General features: G+C 37.7%; 1 protein-coding gene and 1 long non-coding RNA gene across 5 annotated transcripts in view; both read right to left on the bottom strand.

Annotated features, from left to right (window-relative positions):
- USP45 (ubiquitin specific peptidase 45) overlaps positions 1–27,692 on the bottom strand; it is a 48,750-nt gene that overhangs the window by 17,112 nt on the left and 3,946 nt on the right. For 3 of the 4 annotated variants that reach the window (XR_002001494.1, XM_015620621.3, XM_033512862.1), the window contains 7 exons: positions 23,365–23,474; positions 21,108–21,277; positions 19,540–19,643; positions 19,058–19,158; positions 10,341–10,486; positions 9,017–9,112; positions 6,810–6,940 (listed from right to left, as the gene is read on the bottom strand). Coding sequence is in view for 2 of the 4 variants with exons in the window: in XM_015620621.3 (XP_015476107.1) it covers positions 6,810–6,940; positions 9,017–9,112; positions 10,341–10,486; positions 19,058–19,158; positions 19,540–19,643; positions 21,108–21,277; positions 23,365–23,464 (848 nt within the window). In the remaining 2 variants the exon portion in view is untranslated. Of the gene's footprint in view, positions 1–6,809; positions 6,941–9,016; positions 9,113–10,340; positions 10,487–19,057; positions 19,159–19,539; positions 19,644–21,107; positions 21,278–23,364; positions 23,475–27,692 lie in introns of those variants that run through there. The other variant, XM_019005893.2, reaches the window with a different exon arrangement.
- Positions 557–3,252, bottom strand: LOC117244063. The gene is made up of 2 exons (XR_004496464.1): positions 2,052–3,252; positions 557–1,775 (listed from the first exon to the last, which is right to left on the bottom strand). It is a non-coding gene; the product is annotated as an uncharacterized LOC117244063 (long non-coding RNA).

The raw sequence follows: 27,692 nt of genomic DNA, 5'->3' as shown, positions 1-27,692 counted from the left end.
GTGACTTTTTTAAGCATTCTTTTGAAAACTAATTATTTTTTTTTATGAACAAGGAAACCTCAAAAAATTAATTTCAAATTTAAAAAATTGAAATAATCTTAAAAATTAAATATTTTGCTTAGTATGCCTAAAATGTCATATTTTTTCTATTAAAATCACATGTTTTATTTCTAATAAATTTGATTATAAATCGCAAATACTTTACGAAAATCACTGAACCTGTATTTTGGTTCCACTAAAACAGTCAATATACATTAAAAAAAAAAATAACATATGTAGCTGCATGCATGCATAGTTTCACTTTTCAATTCACTAAAACAGTTTTCTCTCACTGAATGTCCACAAATCTGAAAAAACCCAGATGCCAAAATCAGTTCAATTCTGAGAAATCTGGTTACTAAGCCACAGTATTATCATTAATTTATAAGAAATTTCTTATTTTCCTGAGGCAGTGAGATCAATGAGTATGTTCAGCCATCCAGTTCATCTCCTCCAGCACAGGCACATTAACAGTTCCAGTATAGCAAGAAAACCTTCCACATATACATGTTCTGGATCCTGATACTAATAGGGATTTTATTAATTTTTGGTAACAAAAGCAGGATCCCTGAAAGGGGAAGGGAAGAAATAAAAGGGAAGAAAAAATTAATAATTACTTGACAAAGGAGCAAGCAAAAACTCCATCACTGTTACAGGAGGGTTTTTTTCACTGCAGAGACACCTCACAAAATTAAGTCTTTAATGCAAATAAGGAGAAGTCCCACACATACTTGTTGTTACTGCAGTGTAACCTACCATTGATGAGTATACAAAAACCATTTCAGGTGAAAATTAGTTTAGTAATTTATATTCCAAAGTAAAATAATTTACCTGCATGTTCCACACAGCTTTTTTAGCTTAAATTAGAGAGGAAAAAATTAATTCAGCCATGGAAGTTTTTCATTTTGGTTTGTTTTGGGTTTTCTTCATTTTATTAGAACACAGTGCATTTACAAGTACAGGATTAACTAGGCTTCTCAGGGCCTGTACTAAATCTATATGCCTGATTTTAATGGAAACAAGGATGATGGGAATGAAACAGATGCCACTTTAAAAGTGAAGTGGCAGGGAAAGTGACTTGTAAAGAGTCCCTGTAAGGTTGAGTCATTTACTTGGACTGACAAATAATGTCATTGTTAACACTGCTTAAAACATATTTAATCTGTCATTCGTGTACAAAGCATGCTATGTAATGTTGCATATAATTCTAAATATCTCATCTTCTGTGGAAAACATTTCAAATTAGTGCATTTGTTTTGGGGGGAACTACAAGAGGAAACAAAAAAGCAACACTAAGAAGAAAGGAGAGAATTTCACACCTTACAATGCATTTACTGGAAACTTCCTACATTTATAAACCAGTATGAGAGAAGAAAAAGGAATTAATCCATGCTGATACACAGAAATCTGACAACTAAAAGATGTGTGCTCTCGTCTCCTTGAAAATATGCTTCAAGCAATATCCTTGGCAAAAGTGGGGGACTTGGAGATGGTTGGTTGAGTTGACCGCTCACAGATGTGCTGACATATGGAAGCCAGTGCCAATGCGATACAACCTGTTGTACAGTGTCAGCAGGATAATGACAGAACAGGTTGAACTCCTGCTAATGGCCATAAGTGGTGAAGGACAACTGTGACATCTTATCTACCCTCTCGCTGCTCATCTGGAGACCAGTTGTAATTGCTTGATTGTCAGTTAAAGAAATACTTTTCATGAAGATCTACTTCCTAGAATGCTGCAATAACAAAAACTACATAGTAACATAGTATTTCAAAGAAAAAAAACCCTAATAGTTTTAATTCCTGTATTATATTCATTTGAGAGAAATTAAGCTATGCATTAAAAGCAGGACTGAGATACAATTAAAGTAATTCAATCATACTGCACAGAGCTGACATACTTTCACTGTCTGTATTAAAAATCTCCTCCAAAATCATCCTTTCAAGAATTACTATCTTTGTGCAGAAGATAGCCTAATACCTTGGAAAACTCTAGAAACAACAATAAGCACCTGGAAACAGAAAACAGAAGATGCTATTTGATTTTCTCCATAAGGCAACATGCACAGGAATCCTTTAATGCAGTATATACACTACAGAGTTCTGCCTGGTAGGAGGTGCTTGGGAGGAGCCCAACCAAACATGGGCTTGCCTCCACATGCAAGTAAAAGATAACACCAGGCACTACTGCACTATCTCAAGGGCATGGTTAGACAGCAGTAAACTCTCTTTTGGAGGTACTGGCCCAATTATTTCACCTCACCTTCCCCCAAAAGGGAAAATGAGATGTCTCTACTTTCTTGCAATGCACCAGATCTATTTCTTCCTTTATGCCCTGCTAAGGCTTCCAACAGCACTCTGCTCTGAGAACTAGTTCCATAGGTTAACCCTATAAAATGTTTAAAAAACTCTTTTTTTTTTTTCCCCAGCTCTAAATCTACTTCACAGACAGCTCCTTGAACTCTTATGAGGGCAATTAAAGAAGCACAGATAATTTATAATTTATCATTCATTGTCTTCTCTTGCTGTCATGTCTTCTTTTCATGCTCTCTCCTGCCTAAACTCCTAATATTCAAGTCCCTGTTGACATAAAGGCTTCCTATTTTTGTTACCCCTCCCTAAATTCTGGTTAACCCAAATGGAGAATACACTGCCAATGTACCTAATAAAATTACTGGTTTTCTTCTTCATTTTAGCTATAAGCTCTGCTTAAGCAGCTAACCAATACCACACACTGAAAATATATATGTGTGTTCTCCAAAATGCTATACAGGTCTTCCTCCTGAGTAGAAGTGAACATAAAGCTCAAGAACACATGCAGATGACTGCTGCCAACACACACTTTTACATGCAAATTGTCTACTTTGCACTCATAAACTTGTTCCTAAAATTATGAAAACTCTAACAAAGTTTGCTGAAAAAAACAGACATGTAATCTCTCAACTGCTGCTGCCCAGAGAAGCTGTAATCTCCTCTCTCAGAGCTCCTCAACGTGACACAGCACCACCAGCAAGGCACACGGAGGCATGACAATGACACAAAATAATTCATAACTACTGCTCAAGGAAACATACTGTGCGTTCCGCTGCTATTATACTCAAATGGTAAAAGTCAAATGGAGAAAATAAGTAGGCAAAAAATCTTTTCTAAGAAGATATTTTTCCTTAAGCAGTATTATTTCAAAAGAAAATTATTTCAAAATAAAAGGCTCAAAAAGACTCCTTAATTAATGAAAAAAATCCTATTTCCTTTATCTCTTATATCTTGTATAACATTACCTCAGCTTTCCTTAGCATTTCCTCTCAAAAGTGATAAACACGTAATTGTTCAGGTCTCCCCTCCAAAGCTATTGTTCTGTTAATATCAACAGTCCTAACCACACATGACTTCCATTCTGCCAGTCCCACCTCTGCCTTTAGTTTTGCTTTCTGCACATGAGAAGAAAGGATGAATAGTCTTTGGAGAAGGAAGACCCGTGTAGATTTTGTGAACACCAATAAAATCTTTGTTAGGGAAGTATTTTTTCCTGCATGGTAATGTAGCAATAAAATACCTCTATTAATATTAATGGAAGTTTGAAACAGCTAAATTTTGTAACTCCTTTCTGGACTCATCACTTACATGCTTCAACATTTACTTGTTATACAAAACTAAGCCTTCTTCCACCAATAAAATTATTCAGTCATAACAAATAAAGGAAATAAAATTTATGTCCTCTTAATACATCAGTGTTGCATTAGTCACTAAGTCTCCAGATAAGTCAGAAGTCTGCAGTCCTGATATTCAGCATAGTGGAAAACCAACAGAAGGGCCCCGTAGCTATGCTCACAATCTGTCCTCGCAAAACATCTGACAGCTGCAACACTAACAAAATTAACAGTGGATGAATTAGTACCAGACGCTAAACAGTTGCTATAGAAAGACTCATCCACTTCTTTTCTTCTTCTCCCCTTCTTCAACCAGGCTACTCCACCACTTGATAAAATTAACACTTGGTATCATTTTTTTCTTTTATTATTCAATTTTAAAAAAAGGGCACCACAAATGTCCTTTCATACACAAGATTATGAACTTCATACCATGATTTCCTCAGACTCTTAAAGAAGCAGTTTGCAGTTGAAAATGACTGTTCCAGTTCTGACTGTTTTTGAGCAGTGAAAGTGTATCCACTTGCAGGTTTTGGGATCCCACTCAGGGATATGCCAGAGCTGCAGCTGAACAAGGCAGTGTTTGAGCCCTTTTCTATTCTATACTATCTGTACAATCTCCTTCATAAATTCTTTACTGAGGAAAGGTATGGTGATCTACTGTATACTCACACTGAGACAGAAAGAGCTGTGATGGGGAAAGAATGAATTAAAAAAAAAAAAAAGGTTGAAACTGGAGTCAGCAAACTTTCATGTAATATATATAAACCCAAAACATTACTATCAGAATAGTAATGCCCTTCCTCAGGTCCTTCTCCCAGATACTTGTGTCAGTGTAGTTCTTCCTTTTACATATTCATCCTGTCATCTCTAGGAAACTTGTTGTCTGAACTTTGCTTGTTGAATAAAAAGAGTTTGTGCTAAAGCAACATGAAGACCACAACTAGTGCCTGCCTCTGGGATTACTTCATTAGCACAACCTCTTGGCAGCATTCAAGAAGCAGTTTTACAGAGAACACTGCAGTAACACAGACTTCTATCTAGTTGAAACTCCTGCAATATTGCCCTTCTCTCTCTTGCATTTCAACTTTGATGAAAAACAGAAAGTCAACTTTAAAAAAAATAAAAAGGCTTTGTAAAAATGGCATGACAGAACATTGCATTCATACTGTTAAAGCTAATAAATAATACATGTATTCAGTTTGCAAAGATAAAGATTTCCCATTCTCCTACTTTTACCAGTGCACACTGCTGAATTTTCTGAGACCCTCCCTTTTTTGCTTGTGTCACCAACAATGAGAAAACAATCCAAAGACCAAAACCTTCTGTCATACCTGTCCAGCACCTTACTGCCCCATAACATCTAACTTTTCACTAACAGGATGTGGCTGACACTTTAGTTGTTTGTTCATAGCAGAGCTAGTAAAGGATTTGTATCTAAGTGGTGTTTGCAAAGATAATAGAAGTAACAAAAGTAAGAAGTAGGGATGAAGGCAAGAGGTGGTAGAACCTGGCAGATACATGGCTAAGCAGCAAAAGTCTGCTGACTACATTTAAAATGCTTCCACTTTAGCTGCCACTTAAGTGTATGCACATCTTAATGATCAAAAGACAACAAAAAAAGAACAACTAGATAGCTGAGATTTAATACTAACATCGCTTGATGTCTACACAAATCCACATAGAGCAGACACAAAATACTTGTTACTTCTAAAATTACCATGCCATCTGAAGTGCACTGCATTGTGATTATTTCACAATGAATTTGCTATGGTGGGCTTCAAAACATGTTTTACATAATTTCTTCACTTCAATCCTTAATATTCACTGGGAAAAAACTACTACTGTTATTTAATAATTTTCCTTCCATTTCTCAGCAAACTTTAATTCTTACACTCACATCTTTGAGACAGCTTTTAAACACAAGGAGGAGTAAGAAAACAATATAGTTTTCCTTCCTATATATTTTTCTTCCAGGTAGATAATGCTAAACAAAGAATATTGCTGTTTGACTCAAAAATACTGTAAGGTAACACTCATTTCATTTTACAGATCAAAAGAATCAAAAGGAAGACAAGTACAATAGAAAAAATATAATATTAGATTTCTGAAGGTGAATTTTGAGGATAAAGGAAAGGCAATGACTTATTTCTTTACAGAAGTAAATTGTCCCTGCTCTATTCTAAAAGTTTTTGTTTCTTTCTACCATATTTTAAATCCATTCCTGCTCAGTAAGGTTGTCCTAGAACTCCATGGTAGAAGGCTGCAACTTTCCGCCTAACTCTTGTGCTGAAGAATGCTTAAAGTTCTATAGAATAATACTGTATAAAATAAATTATCATACAACATTATTCTTTTTTAAATATGAGATTCATATACACCATCCTCCAGTTACTATGCTTCTACAGATTCTGTTACTAGTAAGTCAATAATTAAATATTTGTATCAACTTTTAAGTAGGTCTTCTACAGGTGTTCTAAAAAGCAAGATTGTTCACATCATAATTGAAAGTACCTACAAAGCACCACTGTAAACATTTTCCACCCCAAGAAACAGGAGTTTCTTTAGGGCTTGTAAGGTCTTTACAATCTGGAGCTGTATGCCATTTCAGTACTGCTTCAAGTCCTTACTTGTTAGACCCTTTTTAATTTTGAATTGATGCCAAGGTTGGACATCATAGCAGAGATTCCCATTTAAAATCTTATTTTTTTTTTTACAAAATACCTACGCACACTTTGTGCTACTTTGTGCACTACTTTGTGGTGTTAGCACGGCTTTATGCTAGCAAACAACAAAACCTGGAAGGTAGTCCTATTTTGTAGTCCTATTTTCTTCAGTTTTACCATGCTCTCTTCTGCTCCCTCACACTCAGTTCGAAGCCTGTTGCATGTCCATGGTTATGAACTGGGCCACACATTACGGGAAGAGCAGGTACAACTCTGGAGTGCAACAAGGAGTCCTTCAACATCAAAACATGAAGAAGCTGTTTTCTGGACTGCCTGGTAAAAATCTAAGTGGTTTTTTTTAGAAAGTACAATAGACATTGCACACTTAAAAACACATCACTGGAAACTAAAATTTAAAAAAATAAGTGAAAGATGAGCTTGAGGACACAATACATACTTTTGACAAAGCTGGCTGAACAGCACTTTTGGAGACAGAGGACCTTTTCCAGCCTCCCTCATGCTGTGAAGGAACAAGAACATTGCTGAAGTCAGAGGTCCTGGGCTGGAAAGGTTTACCACCAAAGGATCCTTCAAAAACAAAGGTAAATTACACATCAGATTTCAAAAGTAATGACACAAGACCTCTTTCAAGTTACTAGATGCGTGATAAAGAGCAATGTAACTTTCAGTCTTAAGAGTGTTCCAGGGTGTTTTTTTCTAAATGTTGATGTCACCCATTTGATTGAAATAAATAATAAGTCTGCTCTTAAATTAAGGAGTAATAGTTGCAAAACCAAACAATTTTTCGTGGTAACCAGTAGCTTTGGAAACAGGCATGTCAATGAGCCATTCTGGTTCTCACAAAGACACACAACCTTTTTATTACCTGCTTTACCCTACCCCCACATGCACTGAAATTCATCTGGAGAAACAACCCAGGTGACTACCTCGGTAGGCCAACATAAGATTGTGCTCAGTGGCTCTCTGTTACCCAAGCTTAGGAACAGAGTCCAGCTTCTCTGATCTGTGAGCCACACACTGAAATTCCCACACATCTGACAGTCACGGAAACACACCCTGTTCCTCCACAAACCAGGTGCTGTGAAGGTACCAGCAGTGGTTCACAGCAATAGCTGATGGCAGATCCCACACACCCCCTGTGGCGCTGGGAGACAGGCACAGGGCGCATCCTGTACAGCCCCTCTTGGTATGATGTTCACCCCAGCCAGCTGTTCTGGGTCTGGAAGGATCCAGCCAGGAGTCAATCAAGCCAATTTTAAAGCAGAAGACAGTGCTACACTGCTTATACACACCACGTGCCACAATGACCACAGACCATCAGCTTTCCCTAACATGCTCCAAGGTTTGTAGGTGCCCGCAGTGCTCCCTACTAGCTGACCTGAGTCTCAGAAAAACAGATTACAAGTGCCAGATAAGCACTTGGAGAGGGTGCCTTGTCCAGAAAGCAGATCAACACAAAACATAAGCACTATGGATACACATAGAAATAAAGTATTCGCTTTATATGCACTATCAAAAGGTGGGAAAAGGCCCCTCCCCAAGCAAGAAGCTGTAGGCTTCTACACTAGTAATTAGACTACTGCAGCCCTCTTAATTTGCACTGGCATACAATGACCAGAAAACACAGTCCAAAGACCTTATTTACATTTTAAGCACTGTCATGAAACAACAAAAAAAAAAATCTTTCAACCTTATGGCTGTGCAAGTTACACATCAAGCATAAGCCAACACCCCACTGGCTTGCTAAGCCTTCAGGCAAAAACAAGCTCCAGACCTCTGTTGTGGCTCAGGGTAACTTTGTGAAACATGTTGCTGCTCAGAACTGCCACTGGAGGAAATAAAGATAGCAATGCAGTGAATTTCACACTGTTCTCGCCTGAAGAAGCTATGAACATCACCTACAGCAACACAGTGAAATCATCATCATTTCAGAGGTATCTGAAGCAGAATACCATTCCTCTACCCTCACTGCTACCAGAAAGCTCACAGCAAACAGCAAGAAAAAAAGGAAAAAAATTAAGAAAAAAATCCTCTGTATACTGTTTGCTTCAGCTAGCAGAGGGAAAGGAGTATTATCTTTATTGCCAACAACAAATGATGAAACCCCAAGTCTCTAAGACATGATCAGAAGAGCAGAATATTCTTTGGATAATAGCCATAGGAGACACTTTCCCATATGCCTGCAAGGAGCTGGAGGACAAGAAACTTGTTCCTCACTGAAATTTCACCTCTCTCATTTTAATCCCCTAGCCTGTGAAACATGTAATAAACTTTACAGGCCTTATCAATGAAGGGCTGGGATGGACTGGAATAAAATACTTCATGGACACTTTCTAAAACCAAACAGACTATTTTCTGTATCATATGTTGATACTGAAGAAATTAAACTGCAAATAGAAATAAACCAGCTGCTCCTCCTTATCATTATTTGATACTTCAAAATCACGAAATGTGAATTCCTCCTTCTCCAGGGTTGAGTAATGATTTTTGCAAAAGAAATCAGTTCACATAATCAGTAACATAAACCTGCTAACCATTAAAATGCGAAAGAAATGGGAGAGTAACAGTGTGCCTTTAATGCCTTCCTGTCCTCCAGCTTCCTCCCACGTGTTCCCAAATTTGTATTTCTTAGTGCATACTTACCAATTGAGAATCTGAAGTATGACAGATTTTTAACTTTGTTCCTTTCTCCTTTATCTCATACATCAGTTCATTTAGTACGTGAGTCTGTGCCAAGTTCTTAAGGAAAAAAAACAAACAACAAACCATGAGAAACATGCTGATTGTTCAATTACACAGTTTCTTTAGATTCAGGGATAGACCAAACCAGATACACTTCATAATGTGTAACTGAGGTTTAGATCTGACCACTAGAAAGAGAGCTAAAAAAATCACTGATCTGTTTCTAAAATTGTATTTATTTCTTTTTCTGTAATTTCAAAAATAACTTTGCTATTTACGTTGAACAACAAGATTTTTTTTTTTTCCTTTAAGGTGAGGACATTATCAGAAACCATTTGCCTCTTTTAAACTCTGCAGTCGCTCTCATCATGTCCCATGAAGCACAAAGGCTTTGGCACAATGAATATTACCTCTCTGAATTTAGGAGAGAAACCAACTGAATATATCTCAGCCTTTTTTCTTCATTTTTGGTCAACTCTGACAGCAGATAACTTAGGTTTCTATGATGTCCTAAGTATGGACAGATAACAATTTGCAGTTTTATTATCTGTTTGACAAGTTTTGTAATCAACACCATAAACACACTCACATAAAGGTGAGGTGTGCCAGTGCAGAACACCTTTGTAGCAGCTTGCTTTCACTTGTTCACTCCTGTCTGCAGACACAGAGATATCTCTGCTCAGATGATAAGCAACAGGACGGAGCAATATAAAACCAATAAGGCTGCTGCTTTTTTTTGAGGATGTCGGATTGGTTGTACACTAAATATCAATAGATATGTATTAGTATAGCTCATTCCTTTGAATGAATTTTCAGAATATATGCAAAAAAAATATATAATCAATAAAAGTAATTTTATAACTGCATCCATTGTAGGGGTTTAAAATCACCCCAATGAATAGTGCAGACATTTACCTTATGCACACAATACCACTATTCACATCACCAGCATGGTAGGTACCCTGCATTAGTCATGACTGATAATGCTGAACTTCAAATAAAACCATATGCTACAGTACAACCCACACACATACGCAGTGTGTAAAACACTTGGTATTTTCACTTGTTTCATTACTGTCCAAAATGCTACTGATCCAGGAATTCTTTTTTATTATAACAGGAAACATTCCTTGGCTAGCAAGAAGTAAAAAGAATTTGAAAAGGACTTTCAGAAAGCAGAATGAAGATTTGTAATACTCAAAACCTTTTCAGAAGCCCATAGATTACAGAGATTTATTATTTCTGAAATCTGTTAAGTGAAAGTGGTATGATATTTCCATCTTACCTGCATGACAGCATTAAAAAAGCAGGTATTTCCTAAATTATTTATTCCTTTAACTGGAACTGATGCACCATTACCAGAGCTTTTTCCTTTCAGTATTTCACTTGTTTCACTATTTTCTTCACGAAGACGTATGATTTTTGATGAACCTATAATTAAATTATAGATTAATACGATGACATAACTGCATAGTTTAATCAATGAAGTCCTTCCATAATTATGTCCATTAACTTTAACATATATGGAAGATACCTTGATAATACTCTATACTGTACACTAATAGTCTGCTATGTGCAGACTTAAAAACACCAAAAACCAAAAAAACAGGCATCAACAGATAAAGCCCTGGGGGGTAAAAAAATGCCCTCAACAACCACAACTATCAAATAAAACCTTCCATAATAATCGTACCTTCCTATAAGACTATAACTTCCACAATTACACAAGCAATAATAAAGTAAAATGAGTTTGTTAATTAACAATAGACAGCTGAGATATGTGTTCATTAGACACATCAGAAACACCACCCAAAGGCTGCTTTTTGGTGCACTTGAAAGGAGGCAGCCCAAAGTTACCACTGAACCCTGCAAGTCTTTATCAACTATAGTGCTCCATTCCAACTGCCTTGTCAACAGCCCAACTGGACTCATTATCCCTACATTTGCTCCTCAAATCACCTCCCTTTGTCACAGCCTGAGGAATTACTAATGCAATCCACATACATACAATGCTAGTGTTTTAATTTCAAGTAACAAAAAATTGATAAAACTATACTATAACATCCACATAATTCCCTGTTTCCCTTATTATTTAAATAGATGCGGGGCAGCAAAGTTAGACAGTCATTAACTTGTAGCCTAGAGGTAATGGAAAGACTTGAGATAACAATATTTAGCCTGGAATTCTACTAGCAACTTTCATATTGTCATGGTTGCAGGACTAAATGTGAACATTACTGACATCTGCAGTGTCTTAAATATTGATTAACAATGCATGTCAATGTAAACGAGTTATGGACTTAATAGATGCCAAGAACTGTGATGCTACAATCTCTGTCTTGACATATGAATTCATGTATTTGTTCTAATGAGTTTCACATTGAAGTCTCATTAAAGTGTTCTTGAGAAATAACTAACAGACCTATTTACGTTAATGAAATTCTCATGCCAAAAGGTTCTTTCATGTACACTCCTAAATACCTTCTTGCTTAGAAAATGAAAAAAAATATAATTAAATAAAAAAGAAGTCATTAAAATATCTATTGTATCTGGCAACAAGCTTCTGACGCAGTCTGCCTGCACCCTACAGTGCCATCAAGGCACAACTGTTCTTCCAAATTGTATCAGAGTTTTTCAAAACAGAGTTAGAGGTGCTTTGCTGTTTAAAAACATTTTTAAATGTTCTTGTTAACAGTGCTTACACAGCTTTAAATTACTCTCCTTTCCACTCAGGTGGAAAATTAAGACGGTACAAGGGCAAAGTAAAAGACAGAGTTCTCCTTGAAAAAGCAGACAAAGTGGTTTTGAACATAACAAACAACAAGCGAGCTGCTCATACCCTGAAACACGCACTGTTTTAAGGGCTACGTGAAGCAACACCTTTTAACTGGCATGCTTAGAAGGGGGATGCTACAGTGTCTGAGGCTCATCTGTGCACAGAGCTCCAGAACAACAACCACAGCATGGGAATGGGAGTTCCAAATATCTGCAACTCAAAGGCACCGCTCTCTCTCAGAAGTTTAATATTATATCTGGAGATGTTTTCCCCTCAGAGAAGAGGGCTATCCAGAGTAGTGCTGAGGAAAAGAGATGGTTAAAAAGAGAAAAAAAAAATTATAGAAAAAAAAGCCAAAACTGTGGAAATAATTTGTGTATTAGTATACCACAGTTGTTGCATTTATCCATCGGCATTCAAAAACATCTGGGACAGCATCTTAAAGTAAACAATGTTCACAGGGCCATCTGGACAAAACTGCAGGCAAAAATTAAAGCATAAGCATATGGAAAAGCAGATTTTTCTCTTCCCTTTAGCTGTACAGGATGACAAATGTCAAACCTAGATCTGTCCACGCTTCACTGTGCTATGCTTTGCAGCACCACCTGGCTCTCCTTGCACAGCCACCAAATATGGACAGCACTGCCACAGCGGACCATATCTGCAGGGCAAACTCGATAAAAGCATTTCACTTCATGGTTAAATGGCAGCTTCACACAAGTAGCAAGGTTCCATTTGCTGAACCTTACATATAAATTATTTAAGGGAGGGAAAACAAAGCCAAAGCATCCAGCTTTGTGATAAGAGCTGGATGAATATGCAATTAAAAACCACAACAAATGAGAACCAGACATCCGATTGCCACAAAGCTGGATAATTAATATCGGGATAAGAAATAATAGGAAATAGGAAAAATGCCTGGATGTTGGTATCAAAGTTAGGAACCTCCTTTCCTTCAGGTTGTAATTACTGCCTCTTGATTTTTAAATAATTTTAAAAACACAATCCACATGACATTTTATTTTTTTTGTATCTGTAAAAAAGTCCTGAGAGAAAAGTGCTGCTTTGCCATTACAAACATTATCTGCTGCCTTGCTTATAACACACATATTTTTAAGTACATACACAGAGCCAGAGGAGGTACAGCGGTTTTTAATTTAGCTCTGCTCAATGTCCCCAGCTCAGTGATAAATGACAGACAGGCCTGAAGCTGAATGTTTACTTGACATGTGAAGACTTGGTCAGTCTTAATAGAACATGCTGGTAATGACTGTGATAGCTAATACTTCTACAGATTGGGGCTGGAGGGTCCTCCTGCAAGATTAACCCAAGGCTACAAGCATGTTATTAATCAAAAAGCTAATATGTAATTTTTTAAAGTGAATTTGCACTGAACAACTGTTTCATGGACCCTTGCCGACTCAATCTTGCAATCCTGTAATTTAACAGGCGTGCTTTTGGGTATGAAAAGTGACTTTTAAGCCAGCATATACAGAAGGATCCCAGCTGAAGGATTCCATCAAAATGGCTGTCATCTGCTGCTGCCCACAAGGACCTTCAACTCCTGGCCTAACAGAATAAAAGAAGTAGTCCAAGTCATTCGTCCACATGCAGTAATATTTGTTATGAAGGACCTTGTTAACATTAAAGAGAGACAGACGGGTGAAAAGCACAGAAGTAATTAAATTCAGACAGACTTCTGTTGTTAGTTAACCCATCTCTTAGAGAATTGACATGGTGACCCTTAAGCTCTCTGCCTTTTTCAGGTAGTGTGGACTTCAGCTCTAGGCAGGCCAGTCTGTCCACAGCAGGGACAGAGCATCCCACTGTGCCTGGGACTCACATTCAGACTATGTCCCTCTATCAGACTCTTTCTGCTGTTTTGCTGCAGAGGTGAGCTTTCTGATGCAGCTATACAAGGAAAACTCTCACCTAAGTTGTGCCTTGATCATCAGAACTTTCTCTTCCTTTGACAAAGTGTATCTGGCTGCAGGGACACTCTTTTTGAGCACTCTGCCAAAGCCCATTGCCTAGCTCCATCCAGACCATCACACCCTACTGACCACCTCTCCAGAGGCACCAGGTCAGTGCCCGCCTCTGCTCCCACCATGACATCTACCTCCAACTCTCAGACAGCTGCCTCTGAACACACAGACACAGCCTCACACTTAGTAAAGCTTCCCAACATCACCCTGCTCTCCCCCAGGAAGGCTAGAAAGCCCTTCCCACCAGAGCCCTGCGAAGAAGGGCAGCAAAAGCTGCTCCTCTGCTACAGCTCTTGCTTCCAAAGCACCCTTTTCTTCAGCTTTCCTTGTGCCTGCTCCACTCACCTGTGCTCCTGTCCCATAAGCTCTCTGCAGCCAGGGAACACTGCTTTGTCCCCCAGCCGCTCAGCACCAGCCTCACGGGCAGTGACTGAGGTTCCTAAGCCAAACATTAGCACAGACAATGATTCATTCCACAAAGCAGAGCCACTTACTGCACCAGGAGTACAAACACACACGGTGCTGACACATCCGCCTGCAAAAGGAAACTCACTGTGGGTTCCCTATCCATTTATTTTGCCAGCATTTCAAACATTTGCAGTGCACATGGACTTCTGTACCACCTTTGCTGAAACTGAGCTGTGCCTGGGGCTGCAGATGGTATGCAAGCAAGAAGATAAATGACATCAATTTTTTTTTCAGCCAGGGGAGTAAGCACTTTTGCTCATCTTTTCAATGCAACTTTTTTTTTTTAATTAAAAATAATGGTTCCAGGAATACGTACTTTTATTCCAAGGTCAAGCCTTTTCTATTGAATACAACTCTGGTACTTCAGCTGAAGGTCTTCACAGTAAAAGCAAGGTTAATAGACTTTCTTTTACCAAGTTCTCATCATGCTGTACTACAAAATGCTACTATATTGTCTGGCACTCCTTTTTTATTTAAAAAATTTAGATTTTTTTTTTCAACACTGTACAATAATGAGAATCCAACGTTAAGAAAAACAGCCTGGTTTTCTTCTGAAATGATCACTACCTTTACATTTTAAAAGCCCAATTTCTCTAGCAATGTTAATATGCTACCAAATCAGAGACTATAAACTGAAATTATATTTTATGAGTCTTGCCACAATGTTATAAACTAGAAAAGACATCTGCACAGCATGGCAGAGCAACCTATTCAAGGACTGCTTTTCACCCTCTATTCTCAGATGACTTGTGTTAGCTACACCTCACAAGTAAGTATGGACAGGAAAGGTAAGAATTCGTGGTCAAATATGACAGAATGCCTAAAAAAAATTTTTGTCAATGACTCAGTTTTCATTCCTTTACAAGGAGCTTACTAGCAAGTAAGCAAATAAGAAAGAAAATTGCTGACCAATAACAGAAATGTTGTTTTGCTGAAGTGTATTTCATATTCAGAGAATCAACATAATCTGTTTTATTTTGCTAGTTAATTTTAAGTAGATAGAATGGTCTTCTACTACTCCAAACTACATGTAGTAAAAGTCACTTAAGAAAGAATACCATTTTTTTCAATGTGATCCTTTGTCAACTACTAATATCCACAGCAGAATGCAAATCTGTAAAGCTATTTGTCACACTACCTGTTTTTCCATATGAGTCTGCAACTCTCACATGTACTGTAAAATTATATCTATTTTTATACATCAGTTTCAGTCATCAAAAAAAAATAAATCAAGTCTCTAATTTTCACTTATTGGTAAATCTGGGTAGCTGAACTTACTAGCAAAACCTCATTCCTCTGCTAGCCCCTCCCAACAATAAATTTAACTTCAAAATTCGAGAATATATCTTCTTCCTTCCCATTCTATTGCCACACAAACCAATTTAATGAACTGCTCTAGAAAAAGTACGCAATCATATGCTTCCACCAACATATAATTTGGCTTTTGTAGAGGAAAATATGCATAAGATTCACTTTTAAGACTGCAAAACGATTTGTTTTCTCCAGTAAATGAGCAGACACCCAGACTGCAATGTCTCAGCATGGTTCCTGTGTACTACATGTGCATTATGTCCATGTGAAGCTCACAAGTGTGCCACACGGACAATACTGCACCTGCCTTTCTGTGGAAATCATCACGGCCTGCTAACCTTCTCCACAAAACAAATTTCTGGGTGGTACACCCTAGAAAGCAATCTTGCTTTCTTCTTCCAGCTTGTGCCCAACATGACCTCTTAACCAAACAGACTCCTCTAAAAAAAAGGGGGGAAAAAAAGAAAAGAGCAGGCATTGCTGGGTACAACAAACCATAGGATCAGATGTGAAAATCACACAGCTGCAAGCATTCTTTTGGGAACCCAGCACTGGGATTTATCTCAATCGCTTAATGTAATTACAAAAGTCAGTCATGTAGTAGTAATGTAATTTGCACATTTTTACAGCTGAAGTGAAGTTGAATCTTTATGAGAGACCAAATGAAAAGCAAGGATCCTGCTGCCACACTATTCCACCACATTAGTACCAAATGACAAGCATTTTGCTTTTGTTTATTTTGCAAGATGCATTAATTAGGAAATCTATATAACCCTCTCTCACATGTTTCAACTGATCATTTTATCTTTAAATGAATCCTGCACTTTTGAGAACTGAAAAAAAAATCCTAGCAGCCCCCATTTGCTACTTAATCCATGTTGATACTGCATTTCTACAGAAATTTCTACACAATGCTATTTGAATTTTAATGATGCACCATGCCAACCAGTTGTTACAACAAAAAGAAATACAGACATAAGATGAATTCTTGATACAATGCCACATTCTGCTATGAGAACTGTCTTCATTTTGACTACTTTTTTAGAAAGAAATTGAAAAGCAATGAGGAAAAAAAGTACAAGATTGATTTTTAAGTGAAAAATATGAATTTATATGAAAATATGTTAGTTTTACACTACTTCTCACAAGTTATTTTTCATTATTTTAAAATTAGCTTATGTTTTTAAGGTGAGAATATACAAAATAAATTTTGTAAGTCTACACCACCTAATAATTTAAAGAATGATAGTTACACTGAAAATATCAGTGGAACATGAAATAAAATGTTACAGTAAAAGAAATTAAACCAAAACAAAAGTAGATTTAATTTTCACAGTAATACATCCTGTCCTTTTGTGTTCTGGGCAAAAGTATGAATTACATTTCAATTTCAGATTTTATTTTTTTCAGAATCCCTAAAAGTAATCTAATTTAAAGAAAAGAAAAAAAACCCTTTAGATATATTTCTGTAGGGGAAGTACTAAGTCTGTCATTTATCAAAATGAACCAAGAGTGCCAATTCTGGTTGGGAGTTCCCTGTCCTGCACACCAGACAGCTATGAATGCATGGCTATTTTCCAGCCTCTTCCAGCAAGGAGCCTGGCCTAAAGCAACAGACAGTCCCACGCAAAGAGCTTTTCTGCCTTTCCCTCGCTACTCAGGAAAACCCAACAAATCATCTTTGGGCCAACATTCCCAGAGCTTTCAGGAATGCAATCCAAACTGCTCAACACAGAGTGGAGAGGGTCACAGACTTTCATCCTTAAAACATCACTGGAAGTACACGCACACATGCTTTATGCATGAATCCAAGCCTGCACTTGAGCCTCAACCCCTTCCCAGAATGTAGTAGGAGACGCGACTGCCCTGCAGGAGTGACCCTGGCACGCTCAGACCTCTCGCTGCCAAGGCAGGCACCTGCAAGGCTATGCCTAAGCCCTAAACAAAAAAAAAATACAATTTTGGTTCCAGCTACAGTGAGGTTTCCAGTTATATCAGCAAACATTTACATGAAATGCAAGCATTTTCAAAATAGACTATCAAGATTAAACACGAATATACAGCAGAAACATATGCTGCCCTGCTCTGCTATAAATACACTCCGTTTTCCTGAGTTAGTTTGGAATTTTAGCTGCTTAATTTAAGACATTTCACAGAAAACTTCTAAACTTCTTAATCTGAAAGCTTTAGATGTTCTGAAGTTTCACAAATTAGGAGTCTAAACCATAAGGCACAGAGTTGTATCACAAAGTCTTAGCCAGCAGTACAATAATAGAATAAAATGGTTTTCATTACATTTACTGAAATAAAACCACCACATCATTTTCATCTGCAAGAAAGCTGCAACATTCATTAATTACACATAAATTTGAAACTAAAGTTGTGAACAGAAGTGAAATCACACGCTGTATTTTCACTGCTCCAAGAAAAAAAGATGCAAAAGGTAGCAATATATCAATTTATTGAAATTAAAAATTGAATATACAACCTGTGACTAGAACAAAATTTTGTATTTTTAAGCAGCCTGTCATTTTTTCCCCTCAAAAAATATGTAACATCTCTTAAAACTGGTAGGATTTACCAGCTGCACATGCAGCTAGAAGAATACTTAGTGCAATTCTATAAGGCAACTATTCTCCTTTCTTACTTCAAAATGGTTGATTATCTCTGTTAAAAGATGCAACCAATTGTTTTAAAAGCTTACTCAATGTGTGTTTTGAGAAGCAAATGTGGAATTCAATGCACTCTCTTAAGTCACAAGCCAAAATGCTGCCACATGTGTTACAGCAGGGATGAATAACATCAACATTATCAAGAGTAGACAGCGAGGGCCACACATACAAAGTTCTATCAACTATCACATATATTGAGAAGGTATAGTATGCTCCTAATAAAAGAAAATAATTTAATACTATTATATTTTAATAGAAATTACCATTCTACCAATTAAAACCAAATAGCAAAAATGGACAAGACATCCAACAGCAGAGTACTAGACAATCCACTTAAACAAATCCAGCTAACTGTGGAGAACAAGTTTAAATCAGAAAAATTTAAGCTGTGATACATCCATGCCAAGAAAATTAAATTCATTTATAGTGAATGTATAGTGTACGCTTCAATATATTTTTATGCATTAATTTATTCATTTATATGGCCTTATCCTATTTAAGGTAACAACTCCTCTATGGTAAGCTTTCTTTGTTAGAGACAGAATTTCGAAAAACTGTCCTACAGTGCCCAAAATATTTTAAAAATATAACCATACTGGAGAAAAAAAGTGACACTATGTTTTGACAGGCATTACTTCCCCAAGTAGATTTCCAATTATAAATTACATCATGGTCACATTGTACACAATTTTTCATTCGCATTTTTAACATGACTCAAAATCTGAAATGCATATTTTTAGAGACAGTATGTTACAAGTGTCTTCAGACAAAACTATTTGTGCAAACTTACTTGGTTCAGCCCTGGCACCATGTTTTTGAAGGAAATCAACTATCTGAGCCAGAACCTTTTTGTTGCAATGCGTTGACAGCTCTTCATCACATTCATAACACCTAAACGAAAGAAGAAATAAACTGGAATTCAGGGCTTTCTGCATGTACATCCCAGCTCTAGCAAACCTCCCAAACAGCCTTACACAAATTACTTAAGCTCTCAGTTTCAATTTTTCACACTAAAAAATGGAACAGAATTGAATTCCTTCATCTCATATATGCTCTTCTATAGATCAGTCCCAATTCACTGTGGTCCTTTCAGATTAAAATAATTTCAGAGAATACAAAGGACAAACACATACTGCCTCCAGAAAGCCTACCTTTCTTCTATAGAAAGCATTAATTTTATCTGTCAGCATCATCCTTTATCCTGAGAAGACAATGCTTTAAGTTAAGTCCTTATGTAAAGGCACACACAAACACCTGCATACTGACTCTTACCATATGATCCATGTGCTGAGGTTGATAACGATGCAATGAGGTTCTGTGCGTGCAGTTTGGAAGTGTTTCAGAGAATGCTGGCCTTCCGAATTCTTACTACATCCCTAAAAATGGACACATCAACCCAGTAAGGGGGGGAGAAGGAAGCAGGAAAAGACTACATCATTAGTTAAAAAACTACAAAAACTCCATTTTTCAAAACTAGACAAGAAGCTATTCTGTCCTACTTATTTAGCAATTGTAAGAATTGAGAGGATTTAACATTCTCATCTTTTCTACTTGGAAAAATCACTTAACAATATAGAGATTTATTAAGTTTGTTCTACAGACAAAAAATTATACCATTCACAAAAGCAAGAATGCTCTAGTAATTGTGAATGAAACACCTACATAGCATATTTGGTCCACAGAATATCAAGGAAGGGGACAACACAGGTAGCCCTCACTGCTCAAGAATGTCAAAGGCATTCCAGACGGTGAATGAAAAAAGTACATAAAGTGCTTTGTACTACAAAGCTGCTCGGAACCCACCATTTATCTACAGCAATTTTGAGAGAAAGCATTTGCAATTGTTCAAGTGTGAACAGAGTGGGACTTAGATTCAGGACTGAATCTCTGAATAGGCATGAGTTTTAGAAACCGTTAACAGCATGATCATGAAGAAGCATACAGAATTAACTCCTTTTAAAAGCTCTCCTTAATGGAAATTTTTCAAACAAGATGTATAAGTCCTCCTCAGATCTAGTTAACTATCTTCTGAACCCTGTGAACAGCATGTTTCTTTGTAAAACCAAATATGTTCATATTATACTGGTAGGAGATGGCTTCTATAATAAAACCTACTCAAAGTAGTTTTCTATAGTAAAACCTACTGAAGTCCCAAGAAAATTGTGAAATACTCTGTTCAGGAAATTACTTGCTGAACCAAGCCTCACACTGCCCATAAACTGATTTTTTTTCTTTACATCACTCCCAGGGCAGAAATCTGTGAAAGCCCTTGGGATCAGGACCTGCCATTTTAAACTCTGAGGCCATGATTCAACATTATAACTGATCCAATCTAATGGCTAGTTGCCACAGGAGCAGCATTCTCACTCCAGCACAGTCCTTTCTCCCTTTCTGGTTTCAATCAAATCTAGGAATTGAGTGTTCACAGCACAAGTTCATTCAGCAGTATACATGTTTGGTTTTTCATTCATTCCTATTTATGGGAACTTCTGCCAGAGGAGCCAGCTGAACGGATGCATTTCGCAGCCACACAATTCCCATAGCCAATCGTCTGTAAGTGGCAAGAGGATGCAGATAAGAACAGAGAAAAGGCAGGACCATCACTAATTCTGAGGCCACACCACACTGTGATACATAAAGCTAACCCCAAACACTGCCAAAAACAAGACAGGAACGTAAGGTCACATCCCACTTTGCGAGGAAGCTGAAGCAAGGACTCTCAGAACAAAGCACTTACGTCACACTGTTCCTCTGGAGGTAATGAAATGCCAAACACAAGGATCCACAACAGTGGTATCCTTTAGGAACGCCACCTCTGCAAACTGAGTGCACATGCTTACCTGAGAGCCACATTTGAGACACAGCCAGATGTCTGAAGGCGCCACAGGCTCACCATCGCTCATCCGCCTCTCCTTCAGGCATTCTGCACAGATTGACCACACGCTCTGAGCCACCGCTCTCTTCACATGGTGCACGTCCACTGCTTGGCTCACGTGCTGGCAGGTTAACCCTACAGAAAATAACACATACTTGCTTTCATCCATCAAAAATAATAGCCATGAAAGAGAGCACATGTATACTGAAAGACCATAGTTTTCAATGAATTCAGCATTAGGGAAAAAAAAGCAAAGCATTAGAGTAGGAAAGATCAGCCAGCTGCTCCCCACGTACTGAATTTTATGAAGGAATCTTTTTCAGTCTTTCCATAATGGAAATTCTTTTCAAGTCAATAAATGCCACCTCTTAAAACCAGATAAACTACTTTGTACAAAAGTACAAGGATTACTTTTGCAGAAATCTAATTTCCTGGTTTTTTGACAATGAAATAATAGATGAATCTATTTTTGCATATAACAACACAGGCCATTGACCTCTTTTCAACCCATAAAGAAAGATTTTCAAATACCAATGCATCCCTACTACAACTGCTCATTCTGAATGTGAATATCAACCATTCTTCTCTGTCATATTTTTGTTCACAAATTCCACTATATCACAGAATAAGCTAGGTTTGAAGTAATCTCTGAAGGCCATCTTGTCCAAGCCTTCACTTAAAGCAATGCCAAATACTAATTTAGATCTGTATGCTCATAGCTTTTTTCCACTTGAGTGTTGAGTTGAGGGCTCACCAACTCACTAGAAAATCAGGTTTCTGTCTGACCACCCTCAGAGTGAATATAAAATAAATTTCCTCACACCTAGTCAAATTTTCCATTTCCAAATTTGGTCTGTTGCTTTTAATCCTTTCATTGTAGACCTCCTACAAGAACCTGGTTCTGCCTTCTCTGTAACTACCAACAGCCAGTCAATGATAGAAATTATATTTTCACTCCTTTGGCTAAATAAAGACATTCCCTTTAGCCCCTCTTCCCACATCATGTTCTCAATCTCCTCAAAAATGTGGAGGGGGATGAACCACTAGCCTCACTGACAAGACAGCCTTTCTTGTAAGAGGAAGCCCACAACTGGGCACAGTTCTCCCAATGAAATCCCACAACTGCTGAAAAGATGGAAAGAATCACCTGCCCGCCTTGCACTCTCCTTAATACAGTCCTGCCTACAGTAGGCATAAACAGCACATCTTGGTTTTATTCAGTGTGCGCATTAGGACTCCCAGGACCTTTTCTGCAAAGCTGCTTTAATTCCCACCCTGTAATGGCATGTGGTTATGCCCAGGTGCCAAACTCTCCATTTGCCATTGTTGAACACTGCGAAGTTTCTGCCTGCCCATTTCTCCAGCCAGTCTAAGTCACTCTGAATGGCAGACCCATCCTCTTGCAAATCAACTGCTCTCCTCAATTTGTTGCCATGAAGAGATGGCAGAGCACAGCCTCACAATGACATCAACCAGTTTTCTCAGCACCTTCATATGCACTACATCTGACCCCATGGACTTGTGCATGTCCAGTCTGGTTAACAGTTCTCAATCTTCTACTCTGGACAATGTCTATATCCCAAAGTCTGCCATTAAGGTCAGGAGCCCGGGAGGATCAAATGCAGAGCTCACATGTGAGGATGGAAGCAAATGAAGAATTGAGTTCCTCAGCTTTCTCCCACATCCTGTGTCCCTAGAACCCCCAAACCCCCACCCCCTCATGCAGCAGGCATTCACCCTAGTCTTCATTTTACTGCCAGTGTATCCATACAGGCTCATCTTACTCTTTAAACCCCTCACCAGATCCAATTCTAACTGAAGTTGCTTTACCTAATCCCTAATCCTGAACACTCCAGACCTCTGCAAGGGCAGTCCAAACCTGCCTCCACCCTTTCTGCCATTCTTTTTTCCCCCTGAGCTCAGCTGGAAGCTCCCTGTTCAGCCACGCAGCCTCCTGCCACGTGTGCTTGACCTCACATGGAGAGGAAAGGACCGTTCCGCTTTGAAGAAGTTGTCATTGAAGATCAACCAACTCTCTGGCCCTTCAGGGAAGTCATGCAGTGTAACAACTGATCATGTCATAAACACTTGACTGGGGATATTTCTGTTATAAATTCAAGCAAGGAAAGTATTTCATGGTACCAATGATCTGTGGTTTTCATCAGTCAACATGGAAGTTATTAGCCTCCAACCTCAGAACAAACATCCCCCTATGTACTTACCTGAAATATCATCTGAAGAGTCCTCATCCTGTGGCCTGTTAGGCCTTTTGCTTCTCTTTGGCTTCTCAGGGTTGGTTCTTGATGGATCTTTCACCCGCATCTGTTGCTTACTAGGAAAGGCAAACAGAGGTTACTCTGTGCTTTATTGAAGTGTTTTACTGAATATAGCAAGTTCAAACTCTAAAAGCACAAGACCGAATCACACATTCGAGCATCACAAGCACAGTTTTAGGTTTGGTCTAATGTCAGCTATTGTGTAACAAGAAGTATGAATGTGTCAGGAATGAAGACTTACAAAAATGTTGCAACACCAGTTACACTACAGGACTCTATGAACTGTAGCTGTAGGAAAAGGGGACACATGCACACTCACTTCTAGGCAGTGGTGTTAAATATTTGAGGTACTAAGATTATTTTTGTTATTGCAAAGTAAGTTATCACAACTACAACATACCAGAAAAACTTCATCAAAATAAATGTTTCTCTTCCTTAACATATACCCCTTATGAAAGGTTTCGGTCATTATCTACCTTTAGCACATTCCCTAAAGGTTTTTGAGCAATTTCAAACACTTTAAAAAAATAAGTCTTCCAAATCTGATTAGTGTTCTATCCTACAAGGGATGACAGACTGGAGTGCAAATTGACTCCTCTAGTAAACATTGGAAAATCCATAGAGATGAAATCTCTCATAGGTAATTTGTCACTAATCAAGGAGTCCTATGAGGAACAGAATTTAAAGCACAGATATTTGATAGTAAACTTCAAAAAAAAAATCCTTAGACATTTCAGCACACCAGTCATTTAATCAAAATCCAAATGTGAATCCACTGAAGGACTGTAGTTGTGCATCACACAGACAGTTGCTGGGGCTTAGTATACAGTTTGTCTTTTAATGGTGTGGTTCATAAAAACAGATTTCTGTTTTCACATACAAAGCATATGAATAAAAAATAGTCAAATACTCATACACTGAAAACATATGGGCCATTCTGTTCAAAAATAAAATGTCATCTTTTTGTGTACCAAAAACAGGCTAGTAACATCACCTGAGCCACCAAAAACAAAGATTTTAACCTTTTTTTCAACTGGTTTTCAGCTGTGCTACTGCATTTAGGTATGGGAAACCTCTAAAATGCACCACATTTGGGAATAGCAAAAGGTATATTCCTACTACGGATCAGTTAGTTAAGTTTGCCGAAGTTTATCAAGTTTGTCTACTTAAGATTTTTTAATCTTTTCTGTATATGCATTTAGACCTTTGTAGTACTGAAGCTCTGAGAGACACACGAATCAATCAGTACACTGAATTCAATATTCCCTCTCCTTACTTATCCACTAAGCCAATCAGCAGAACAGTCATCAATATTGATATTAGAGAACCACCACCACTGGTATCTGAACAGCCTTCCCTGAAGCAAAGCAGGCAATCTGTACCAGTGAGCTCCTGTTCCAGGTTCCTACACATTTGGATAGATGTCCCTGCATCTGCCCTACATCCCTACACACTGTTAGTGCGAGAGGTTTTCTGCATGAACCTACCCATTAGAGATGTGCTTTGGACAAGTCAAATTTTTGTAGAGTATGAAAGAAATTTTTACTCGCTGCTTCCTTGCATCAACAGCTTCACATCTCCTCAAGCCTTTAAAACACAGTGCATTATTTTGCAAAATGCTACACTTAAATAGAAATTAGCTTATACTATAATAAATACCATGATGTTCCTAAATGACAGATTTCAAATTTTCATATACTTATGGCTATAAATCTTAGACATGCAAATGAACAGTGACACTGAATTCAGCTTTGCTGATTTCATGGGTTCCCAATTCCTGTTCATACAGTAAGAAAGATCTAAATATTCCAGCTCTTGATTATATATTATCAACAGATGTTAGCACACCTAACGGTCATCAACAGCCATGCAACCTGGCATCCCTAGAACATGAGGAGGCTCAAACAACTTCAAGTTTTGCCTTGGCAGGTTCTCATATATACCCAAGTTTCATGTGAAATTACCCACTGCCACTTGTCACACTGTTGGTTAACTGAGCACAAGATTCATTAAGACATTCATCAAACAGCGGGGCCTACAGAGCTGTTGCAAGAAAACACAAGACCTTGCACTAAATTATGTCAAGAGTCAATAGCAAAGACAGCAAAAATGTCCTCCCTAAAGGAACATAGTTGTGTTTAGGTGATTCAACATTGACATAAACAATCTATGAGGTCTTTTCAGCATAACAATTTTGATCTCTTTGGACAGATTATGTAAGACTGTCCAAACCACAGACTTCACCCTAATGAAAGTCATCTTCGTATCAGTACATTTAGAGAGCTCCCATAAATAATTGTAGGCCCAACCAGCTGAAATACAAATGTTTCCCACCTGTGAAACCCTGTGGCCCTTAGAACAGGTGACACAACCTGAATCAGGGCAAACACAGCCCATGGCTGGACCCATATCCTAGGGACCCTTGGGACATGGCAAAAAAACAGTGTCAGCTGATACCCACAATGACTGAAAGCACAGCACTTCTAACCCAACCTAATCAACATGGCATTAGAAATGAACACTGGCATTCACACTGCAGAGCCCAGACACTTTTCAGTCTCCTTTCACTAAGAGCAGGCAGAGGAAAAGACAACACGGACCATTAGATTAATTACTTTTCATGGACACACACATAGACGGATATCCATCAGACAATGTTTACTGACCTGTGAGCTCTTGGAAAAAACAGAGCATATCAAGGACTTAGACAGCCAGAGTTTGTGCCTGATTTTGAAAAGCACAGAAGTGTGATGGGAGGGTAAGAGCAACAAGCTACTCCACATAATCTACGGTGCGGGCATATATGGAGTACTGCCTGCCCTTTTCCAGTACATTCAGGGACCAAAAACATTACAAATTAAAGATCCCATTTAGTAAAAACATGAATCAAATCATTTAAAAATCAAAGTGTTTATGCCAGGAATTTATTTGAGTTAAATGAGGAAGTAACTTAGGGTGCTTCAGATATAACTTCTCAGAAATATTTCTGTTCATGGGAAATAAAAGATTTGAGATTTTATTGGAATGAAAATCCTGAACAAAGAGACTCAAGAAAGCATAAAATATAGCTAAGAAAAAAAAACAAAAGGGATGCTCTATAGCTTATTGTTTGCCATAGGCACAAGCCATTCAGAACAAGCAGGCAAAAGAGAAAAGAACAATTCAGACAAAATTAACTTGACACACTGAAGATTCAAAACCAGGGAAGTATTCCCATGATTTAACTCTTTCCAACCCATTCTCATATTTTTTTAATATGTCAAATGAAAACTTTCTGTCTGGAGCCACCAACTATGGAGTATCCAACTATGGAGTGTCCTAAAGGGGACAGATATCCTCCTCTTCCTATGCAGAAAGAGGTCACCACGAATCTTTGCTTGAAGTTGTCTTTTGTGATGGAAAAACAAATACATTTAAGTTTTTAATTTCGTGCACATAAAATCAAGTCATGGTGCACATGATATTTGACTAATGAATCTGACAAATAAAAAGACACTGATTTTTGTGGTAGAAAAAAACTGAGTTTAGAGAGTATGTCAGCTCTACCCTCATCTCTACTTGGCACACAGTAAAAATCTTAAATAGAAATTATGCGGTTTCGTTGGGAAAAAAAACAGAAAATACAAAAAGTTAGATTAGAAAAACCTAAACCTTTTCCTTTTAAAAAATCATTTCATACAAAACTAAGAACTAATTCTTGCCAAACATGTTCATACTCTTTGAGCTCAGCATACAGGAGTTTGAAGTGTAATCATCACCATCACTAGCTATTCTCAGTTGACTTTTTACTTCTTAAAAGACTCCTTATGTCAATCTTCCTACAAAAAGCTGATTAAGATCAAAACCTCCTCACTCAACTGCTCATTTCCACCATTCTATAAAGAACAAACCACTTCAAAAGCAGCAAAACGATCTGCCTATCTAATTTTAAAAGCTTCAGATTTGAAAGACTGCCAAAAATCAATGTGCTGAAATTGTTAAGTTAAATCTATGGTGTGCCTAGACTATTTTAAATGTAAGATATGCTTGAAATAGTCTATATTTAACAGCATTAATGTTTCTATATTTAGAAATTGACCCTCTTCATAAACTATATATTTAGATACCAGCAAGAGTTGAATGAATTTCTAAAATAAATAACTGCTATTTAAAAAAAAAAAAAATCATTTTACAGTAATTCACTAGAGCTAAGACAAATAAAAGTTACAAGGCTAGTACAAGGCTAGTATGAACTAAAAATCACTTCTCCTTGGGAAACCAAACCAAACTATCAG

The sequence above is a fragment of the Parus major genome, chromosome 3 (assembly GCF_001522545.3).
Source record: "Parus major isolate Abel chromosome 3, Parus_major1.1, whole genome shotgun sequence".
Classification (NCBI taxonomy): Eukaryota; Metazoa; Chordata; class Aves; order Passeriformes; family Paridae; genus Parus; species Parus major.
This window is presented reverse-complemented; position numbering and strand designations above follow the sequence as displayed.